General features: G+C 42.9%; 1 protein-coding gene across 2 annotated transcripts in view; it reads right to left on the bottom strand.

The window, feature by feature from the left end:
- Nucleotides 1-397: 397 nt before the first annotated feature.
- SRD5A2 (steroid 5 alpha-reductase 2) overlaps nucleotides 398-10394 on the bottom strand; it is a 47759-nt gene continuing 37762 nt past the window's right edge. The window contains exons 3-5 of one of the 2 annotated variants that reach the window (XM_046662470.1): nucleotides 6650-6751; nucleotides 4100-4250; nucleotides 1464-1537 (exon numbers count right to left, since the gene is read on the bottom strand). In XM_046662470.1, coding sequence (XP_046518426.1) covers nucleotides 1471-1537; nucleotides 4100-4250; nucleotides 6650-6751 — 320 coding nt within the window. In that variant the 3' untranslated portion in view covers nucleotides 1464-1470. Of the gene's footprint in view, nucleotides 1538-4099; nucleotides 4251-6649; nucleotides 6752-10394 lie in introns of both variants that reach the window. The other variant, XM_046662471.1, reaches the window with a different exon arrangement.

Below are 10394 nucleotides of genomic sequence, written 5' to 3'. Positions count from 1 at the left end.
CTAGAGAGCACCCTCTAGTGGCAAAGAGTGCAATTGCTGAGTAGCAGTTTTGTCCTGAAATTGCACAAACTGGGCAAATGATAGCTGCCATTTATTGAGCACTTATTCCATTTCAAGGACTGGCCCAGATGTTTTATATGGTAATAAGATAAATGATTTCATAAGAGAAATTTTCAATGCCATAGAACTGGAAGCCTTTTATTTCACAGAGCCCAGGCTATACCTTAAGATTTATTTCACTGCGTTTCCATGCTGTCTTCCTGGACACTGGGGCGGCGTCCAGCCTCAGCACATTCTCCTGCACCTTTATGGCACCTGCCTGGAGTTCTGAGCTGTGGTGGAGATGCTCTATAAGTCATATTTCTCTTTTATTTTCAGCTCAGAGCCCCTCATTTCAAGTTGGCAAAATGAAGACAGAAGAGAAAAAAGTAAGCAACACTGAAAAGAAACAGGAAAAAAGGGGGAAAGATACAGCCCAACACCTTATAACAATTTTCATGAGTCCAAGGATCTTTTAATTCAAACAAAATTACTTAATATCCATGATTCGAGACGCATTTAATAAACAGCAAAACACTTATTTATATGATTACAAGTTGCCTTCGTCAGTGATCTACATCCTCCTCAGATCTTTCAAGTGTCCTATGTGTCTTATGTAGTGAATTTCTGTACTGAGCATCTCATCTGAGGAAACTGGTGCCCATTTCTCAAAAGGGCTTGCCAAGTATTACCAACATTTGCCACAAACCGAGGCCTGAGGAGACGAATATTTTCGAACATTCTGATCACGAGTGTTCTGCCCCTTCCTTAGAGAGCTCGACGTCCCAGCACCCACGCCAGGGTGAGCCCTCCACAGAGGCTGCAGACTAATGCATCCTAGCTGACCAGGCTCCATTCTTAGCAGGCTCCATGGGCCCAGATCCTCCAACTTTCTAAAGGACACTGGAATGTAGAAACCTGCTAATTTTTAAATTTTGGAAACTTTGAATGTAAAAAAAGAAGATCAAGCTATGTGTAAACACTGTCCGAGCCAGAGGTGTCCCTCCAGTCGCAGGTTTCTGCCTGTGCCCTTGGGAACTTTGAAGACTGAGGTTCCAGTCACCCTGGGAGATGCCTTCCTGACCAGATCCTGAGGACCGTGATGAAGACATCCAGAAGAGAAGAGCTGCTGGGTGCTTCTGATGTGCTCCACTGTCACCGTCAGTGATGCCTCGTTAAGGCAAGAAGCACACGCTCTTACTCACTAGTCCCCCTTACTTGATACTCCCTCGTTATTTGGATATTTCCACCAGTTTCCAAGAATATACAAGTTTGCAGTGTCTGTTGTAAATCACTTATTCGCTCTCTCTGTAGCCATTCAGAGTCATGCCTTTTTCTTTGTGGTCATTCAAACTCTTAAAAGTTACAAGTTCAGCAGCTTGATGGTTTTCAACAGTATTGTGAGAGCTGTTCTTTTTTCACTTAGTTTCTTTAAAAGATGAATGGAATGAGGGCTTTCCGAGATTTGGGGTAGTCCTCAAACATCTTGAGGTAGAACCTAAAATACAAGAAAGGAATAGTTATGAATATAATCAAGCAGTGGTCAACAGTTGACGTTTGCTGAGTCTGAAATCCCTGTTACAAATCAACCTGCAGTTCTCCAGGGCCTGACTCTTCCAGATTGCCATCTGTCCATCTTCTCCCCCTCCTGCATCCTATCTCTTATCAATGTTGAAGGTTCTTGTGTTGAGAAATAAAATGGTAAATTTTATGTAATGTATGCTTTACCATAATAAAAAAAAAATAAGATATGCAGAAAGAAGTACTCAACGGATTCTGTTGAGAAATTCAGTGAGCCAGAGACCCCAAAGACCATGGGCAGGGTTAACCTGAGAAAACTGGCAATGTTCCCAGGAAAATATCCCCATGAGCCTAGGAATGCCAAGAAAACTTCACCTTGTATTAGGGGTTGAACTGTGTCCTCCCAAAATAGATGCTGAAGTCATAACCCCTAGTACCTAAGAATGCGACCTTACTTTGGAAACAGGGTCATTGTGGATGTAATTTACTAAGGTAAGAGGCACACAGATGAGACCATGTGAAGACAGAGGCAGAGATGGAGTGATGCAGCTACAAGCCATGGACACCAAGGATTGCCAGCCACCACCAGAAGCTCAGAGGAGGCGAGGAAGGAGTCTTCCCCAGAGCCTTGAGAGAGCACGGCCCTGCCCACAGCTTGGTTTCAGACTCCTGCCCCAGAACTGTTAGAGGGTAAGTTTGTGTTGTTTTAAGCCACTCAGCTTGTGGTCATCTGTTTCAGCAGCTCTGGATGACTAATACATCTTGGGAAAAGGCTTTCTCCTTAAGTGACCAGGCTGTCCTCTTAACTCGTTGAAGCTGGTCGCTCTCCAGTTATAATCAAGATGACACACTCTGTTAAAGCACCTTAATTTGAACTGGGGACAAATAGTAATAACATATTACAAGAGGTGGCCGACTTTCGGTGCTGTGATTTGAGAGGTCTGCTGAGCTGCCTCCCACAAGGCCCAGGTAGCCCTAGAGAAAGACGCCCTCAGGCCCTCCCTCTGGAGCAGCCTGACATACAAGATAGGGCCTCAGTTTGGATTTTGTTGTTGCTCCAGCTGGAACCCTCTGGTGGAACTGCTGTCCCTCCACTGACCAAGCCCAGTTGAGTCCTCCCTTCTCAGGGTCCCTCCAACTGCTAGATGATGCCCTTTCCTCCCCCACACCCTCTCTGCCTCTGGTGGGCAGCAGACCCTGCCTGACATGGGGAGAAATGTTATACTGACTCTCTAACAGGCTGGGGACCCTCTGCTGCCCTTTGACACCAAGTCCAGGAGGTAGCAGGAATAGCTCATGAGGAGAGGTGCTGCTTCATTCATTTCTGACAGGTCTCTGTGTAAACTCCACTCTGAGGAGAAGAACCCATGCTTAGTTTAACCTTCAAAATTATGAAATTAATCATTAGCTGGACTACAATCCCTATGCAGGAGCTTACAATGCTCCTTTCAGTCCTAGTTCCAAGTCCGTTACCCCTTGGGATAGTCTCTCTCTCTCTCTGTCTCCAGTAATCACTGGCTTTCTCTTTCCTCCAGCCACAAAAGGCATTTTATAGAAAAGATCTGAAATTCACATCTAAAGCCTGATAAAAATTAGTATGTTACCCTTTTTCTTCCAGTGAGACTTTTAGTTAGCTCTTCTGTACCCCATCCCAGGTGGGGGTTTTGGGAGAGAGGTGAGAGTTAGGAAGGCTTTAGGCTAGACCTTCAGAGGAAAGGTCCTAAACCCCTGCACTTCCTGGCATTCCCCAGGTGATGGGACAGTATTGAACTGGCACCACACAAGTAATTGCTCACCCTACCTTCCCAGGAGGCTAGCAATGACCTGGCTATGATTTATCGAAGGTGGGGATATGGGAAGGAGGGGGTACCAAAATAAGCCCTGGTTATTACACAGATCTTGGAAAAATAATCCTGGACTTGCCAGGGCTCTGTGACTACCTGAACTGTTAGCACCAAGTTTAGAATTAAAAATAACAGCCACACCAGGCATGGGGCTAGTGCTTTTCCCCAGTGGTTCTCTATCCTGGCTGTACCTCAGAATTATCTGTGAACCTTTAGAAAGTGGTGTCCATGGAACACACTTTAAGAAATGTGGCATAAGTAACTTGAAGCTTGGAAATGGAAGTTACTTCTTGTACCTCTTAACTCTTATGTATAGGCCACTGCCAACCAGAAGCCATGGCCAGGTGAGCCTGCTAGGAGGGCACAGAGGCTGGGTCAACTAACTCATGTGGACCCAGGTACTTCTCGCTGGGAAGCCTTCTTCAGCAAGGTGGCACAGTGCCTTCCCAAGTCACCTCGGGTGCCTATGTCTACACAGCTTTATTTTTGTTTATAGAAAAACATTGCTACTGCTACTTTCATCCAGCTAAATTCCAACTTCGGTGAAAGCCCAAGAAGTCAGAACTTACAAGTCCAGATTATTGTAACCTTACCTTATAAAAATAAATGTCTTAGGTTTCTACATCTGACCCAGTGCACTAAAAGCCTTTTTGGAGAAGAAAGCTACGTGCATGCTGCCACTTTGACAAGTTTACCTATGGTGGTGAAAAGCTCGCAGCCCAAGGAAGCAAAGTGAGAAAAATGCAAATGCAAGTGCTGGGAGGGACCAAGAGGCCAGTGCATAGCCGCTCCATTCAATGATTTCACCAAGGAAATTGGCTCCCGAAACATAGGTGAACAAGCCACCTGCGTGCAGAAGAATCGACAAGTCAATCAACGAACTGGATCATTGTGACATTAAAACCCCTCTGCTTTATTCCAAAATACACAAAGACAGATAGAACAAAGGTTGGGCTGGAGACTCCCTTCACAGCCATTGAAGTCTGGTGGAATATTCTTGGGTAGGAAATAAAACAAAGCAACAGCAGCCTGTTGCCCTCAGAACATCCTGGAAGCCTGAGGAGTGGCCCCAACTGCTTGATGGGCCCCATCCAGATCTCTACCCACTGCTCTACCCACTGAACCACTGGCTCTGGACAGGACAAGGATGAGATGCAGGAGGTCTGGTTTTTGCTTTGTTATAGTAACGTTTCCAGGTCACCTCTAACCTGCCCACTCCTTGCCTGGACACCCACATGGCCAGTCAGCATCTTTCATGTTCACAGTCACACCAAGTGAAACAGCACACTACGTGAAAGTGATCAACCTGAACTGACGGGAGAAGTAACGAACTCTCTTTCAGCATTTGCCCTCCCGCCTCTGCAAAGCAGTGGGGTCTGTTCACGTTTATAGCAGGGAGTGGGAGCTGCAAGCCTTTGCCCTCCTGGAGGTCTGCTTCTACTGAGCTTCTAGACAGCCATCTGTTTCTGGCTGGCTTCTACGAATTTTAAAGGTTTACTTTTATATCCAACCAAGTATTTCTGACCTCAAAAGTATGTCTAGAAATCAGCACATTTCTAATGAGAGCAAATATATCTACATTCACACTTTCTGCCCCACACTAAACTGGGAAAGTTTCACTCAAAGCAAATATTTTCTTTTCATAATTATGTAAAGAATATTTTGTTTTTATAGTCTCTAAGAGCTTTTCTTAGAAAAGCAGTCTTTCAAGAGCTTTCTCTGTTTTTCTTTATTTGTCTAGTTACTGAGTAAAGATTTAAAAAATCAGAATCCTTTAAACTGATCTTTCTTAAAGATAACTTCACATCAGCAGTTCCCAATCTGTGATTCCCCAGACCCCAGGAGGAACCGCCGACCTATTGTAAAGGGTCTATAAATTGTCTACGAATAAAGCAAGTGGTATATCTCAACATATAGTGTTATTTTTGTTTGAAGTAGATACTGTTAGGATGTTAGCAACATTTAAATTCATTTAAACATGTTACTGAATTCATAGTAGCTTTGTCATTATTTCCTTAATCAGTGGATATTAACCTGCATTAACACCATGTTGTAATTCAGGAAATTTTTTTAATGTAAATAAAATGTATTTACATCAAAAAGGGTAGAGGCCATTGACCTACACAAATACCCACCCAAAAATATTGAAGGGTTACTTGGACTGGCTCACTCCCACTGCTTATATTTGTCAACTTCACACCCTGGTTCCTTAGGAATGGTTAGGGTTTCAAATATTCTGTGTCTTTAACTCTGAAAATGCACTTGTATTATAAGACCTCCCATCTTAATTTTTGATTAGGTAAATATGGTTCTCCAACCCTTTATGAATGTATAACTGGCAGTAAATACACAAGTACTACCCATGGCTACTCACTAGATCAGCCTAGATCAGTGGGAGGGGACGAATTGTTGTCCACGCATGATTCAGCTTTATTTGCTAACCTAGGAAGGATTGACACTCTGTGTATACATGATGGTTAATTTTTTGTGTCAACTTGACTGGGCCATGGGGTACCTAAATATTTGGTTAAACATTATTTCTGGTGTGTCCACGATGGTGTTTCTAGATGAGATAAACATGTGAATTAATAGACTGAGCAAAGAAGATTGGCGTCCCCAGCATGGGTGGGCCTTGTCCAATCCACTGAAGGCCTGAATAGAACCAAAATATGGAGCAAGGGAGAATTCACTCTCTCTGCCTGATTGTCTTCAAGCTGGGACCTCAGTCTTCTCCTGTACTCAGACTGGAACTTACATCACCTGCTCTCTTGGGTCTCCAACTTTCGGATGGCAGATCATGGGACTTCTCAGCTTCCATAATCATGTGATCCAATTCCTTATATTAAATCTCTTTATGTATTTATATCTTTATCTATAACATCTATATCCATATCCCATTGGTTTCTCTGGAGAACCTTAATACAGCACATGATAATCTTATTTACTGCAACTAGGTGGCAGCCTATTTCCACACTTCCCTAAGCCTCACATTTCCCCCACCTTCAGGGTATTGTGATCTTGCACCTTCCTGAGGGCTCTTGGACCTCTCTTGGACTTCCAGGTGCAGATCAGAAATGCAAATGTGTTGTGGGGTAGGATGGGATGTGGAGGAGAAGTCAGGGGCAAATCGGGATATGTTGTGTCATTTGTGACCTCACTGTCCCCTCTCCATTTGTTACTCATAGCACAATCCATGGGGCAGGCTCCCAAGGAGAGAGGGAATCTGGAGGGTAGAGAGATATTACCTTGTGGAATTTTATAGATGATTTCTCCAGGCTTCCTGAGCTGCCGCAATATATAGTCACTATGAATGTTGATTCCCATTCCCAAGAGAAATAAGAAGACACCTTGGGAAAGAAGAGAGAGAGAAGAAGTTAAAGAGCTATCCTGATTTTGGTGTTTTTCTCATAAGCTAAGCTTTTTTCTAACAATGAAGAAAAGGGCATTTAATTTTAATTCTAAGATTAGTACTAAGATATGGGGAAAAAAGTGGGGGGCAATTAGCCATGGTCCCAAATTTTGGTAGAAGGGCCATGCTGCTTCAAAGACCAAAAGACTGAAATTGCATAGTGTCATGTGATGCAGGAAGGTGAGAGAGGAGAGAAAGGGAGACAACACCATTGTCCAGCACTTAAATAAAAAAATAAGTAAATAAACAAATAAATGAATGAGTAAATAGCAAGCTTTGGGCTCATTCACAAAATAATCAAACTGTGGTTGGCAAACTCAACATCTAATTCCAAGACCTTCTCTTTTGCCATCCCATGCTATAGAGGGTGGAAGACTGGAAAGTGGTCATGTGACCTACTTCTGCCAAGAGGATGTAAAGGGAAGTCTTCTAGGGGCTTCCTCGGAAATCTTTTGTTTTTCTGATAAAAGGGTAGATGGCACTAGTGTCTCTACTGCTTCCCTCCTCCTTCATTGCCAGGCATGATGCCTTGAGCTGTAGCACTGTCTTCCAATCATGAAGTGACTATCATGAGGACCAGAAAGATGAGCAGAAAGATGGAAAGTTCCTGGGATCTTAATGACATCAGTAAGCAACTAAAAGAATGCAGAAGCCACCTATCTTTGGATATTCTTGTTATGCAAGAAATATAAATTCTTAATTATTTAAGCCTCTATGAGTTGGTTTTTTGTGACTTGTTGCTGAGAACATTCTTGATTGATACACCCATTCTCATGAAAGTAATGTGAGCTACATTGGAGAGCTTGGCACCAGCAAACTGGTTTCCACCACTGCCCGTTCACACACGCACTCTCCTTCCCCGTCCACTGGTACACAAAGGGCTCTGGTCTGAGGTGAGGGGAGCCAGGATCAGGGATGCTAGGTCTTACATCCCAATGGGAATCATTACAGCCCAGAAACACTCACTATTCCACATAGGTGCCCAATCTCACCTCTCAAAGAAGTGTATTTGTGCTGAGCAAATACAAGAGGCAAAAAGCAAGAACAGTTGAACTAAAAACTTTCAGATCTACTCTCACCTCATAAGTTGTGATATGAAACAATGATTTTTGATCTTGTCAAATGATCATTGGCCTGGAAGAAAGGGAAACTGAGGAGGGACACCAATGGTGGGGGTCGGGGGTAGAGAGAGGGAGGGGGGATAGCATGCACAGCAGTGGACAAAGCAGGAACCTTGGAAAAGATGTCTGTGTGTCCTTGGACAAGTTACTTAACCTCTCTCAGCATCAGTTTTCTCATCTGTAAAATGTAGATTCTAACAGTACCTATCTCACAAGGAAGGTATGAGACTCAGTCATGTGTTCATTCATTCATTCATTTATTCAACTAACATATATTGAGGGCTTAGCATATACTAAACACTGTCCTAAACACCAGGGATACAGTAGTGAGAAAAACAGTCAAGATGTCTGTTCTCACGAAGCTTACATTTTAGTGGAGGAACACAGGACTGAATTAAAATAATTTAATATTACTGCAGAGCAGAAAATCAAAGTAGGATAACAAGATACAAAGTGAATTGGGGTGGGGAGGAGGTGTTTCTAGTTTAGATGAGGTGGATAGCGAACGCTTTTCTGAAGACTGGGCATTTGTCCTGTGATTTGAACAAAGAGAATGCAAAGATCTGATGGAGAGCAACCTAGTAGAGGAACCGACAGGTGCAAAGGCCCTGAGGCTAGAACAGGTCTAGTGTGTCTGAGAAACAGAAGGAAGGCTGGGGCAGTTGAAGCTTTAAGATAGAACGGAAAGTGAGGACAGACAGGTAGAATAATAAGCAAAAAATCACATCAAGCATCATAGGCCTTGATGAGGTGTTTGGATTTTTAAGTGTAAAGGAAGCCATTGGCAGGTGTTAAGCAGGGGAGAAATAAGATCTGATCTCCGGTTTTTTATAATTACAGAAGAAGTATATACATTATGTGGAAGATTAAACAATTAGCAAAAATAAGAAAACAAAGACACTTTATTCCTACCACCTAGAAATTACCACCAATAAACACCTTAGTGTGTATCCTTCCAGATTTTCATCTTATGTAATATCTAGACCATATTCCAATTTCCTCAGATGTCCCCAAAACCCCTCTTATAGCTGGTTTATGAGAACTAAGGTCAATATAGGAGCACACCTGGCCTCAGGTCATTATATCCCTTTAGGATATTTTAATCTAGCCCAGACCCCTGCCTTTTTGTTTATTTGTTTTTCAGGACATTGACTTCTTGGAAAGACCAGATAGTTGTTCCTCAGAATGCCCCTCCTTGAGAATTTTGGCTTACTTGCTCATGGTGGCATTTTACTTATTTCTTCATTCTCTGTGTTTCCTATAAACTGGCATAAATCAGTTTCCTGTGTGGTTACGTTACCAGTTTAGCAAACAGTTAGGTACATTCATTTATTTATTCTCAATTTTAGGGACTTTTTCCAACTAAGTTTTGAAGTTTCATGATTCAAAGGAGAGAATTACATTAAAATAAAGCTCTGTCCATCATCCCATTCTCTTTACCCCTAACCCTACAGGTAACCTGTAAGTCTCACACCATCCTTGTAAGATTTCCTTTTCCAATTTTACACACACATTTTCCTTTTATCCCATAAAAAGTAGCATACTATCTACACTGTTTACGCTTAATTTATTTTTATTTAAGCACATGTTCTGGAGATGTCTCCATAAGAGCACACAAAGATCTTCCTTGTTTTTATTTTATTATGTTTGTTTGTTTTTATGGCTCCAGAATACTCCATTGTGTGCATGCATCAGCATTCATACAGCTAATCCTCTGGTCGTTTGTGTTTTCAAATGTTCCCTCTGACTGCGTGTGGAGAAGGGGCTAGTGTGCCAGCCTGGTGGAGGAGCGGTTAAGTTCCCAAGCTCCATTTCAGCAGCCAAGGCTTCACCGGTGCCCATTCCAGGCGCAGACCTGCTTAGCAAGCCATGCTGTGGCAGGCATCCCACATATAAAATAGAGGAAGATGGGCACAGGTGTTAGCTCAGGTCAAATCTTCCTCAGCAAAAAGAGGAGGATTGGCAGCAGATGTTAGCTTAGGGTTAATCTTCCTCAAAAAAAAAAAAAGAAGATGAAGAAGAAGAGGCTAGTGACAGCCAGGACCAGAGGGAGGAAGTCTAGTTTGAAGGTCACTGTGGCAGTTTGGGCAAGAAGTCGTCATGGTTCAGACTAGGATGAAGTTAGTGCTGTTAGGGAGAAGTGAGCCCAACTGGCACCTGTTTTGGAGCTAGAGGCTGCAGTACTAAGCTGATGGAGAGAATGTGATCTGTGATGTAAAGAGAGGAATTAAGGATAATCCCTAGATTTTTTGTTTGAGCCAAGTTTTCAATTGCATGCCATTCTGAGCGGCATGATGAAATCTCATGCCATCCCACTCCATCCCGCCCAGGATGTGAATCACCCCTTTGTCCAGCATATCCATACTATGTAAGTTTTCAGATCAACCATCGTGGTATCACAGTGCTTGTGTTCAAGTAACCCTTAGTTTACTTAATAATGGCCCCAAAGCACATGAACAG

The sequence above is a fragment of the Equus quagga genome, chromosome 5 (genome assembly GCF_021613505.1).
Source record: "Equus quagga isolate Etosha38 chromosome 5, UCLA_HA_Equagga_1.0, whole genome shotgun sequence".
Taxonomy (NCBI): domain Eukaryota; kingdom Metazoa; phylum Chordata; class Mammalia; order Perissodactyla; family Equidae; genus Equus; species Equus quagga.
Note: the sequence above shows the minus strand (reverse complement) of the source record. Positions and strands in the feature narration are given on the sequence as shown.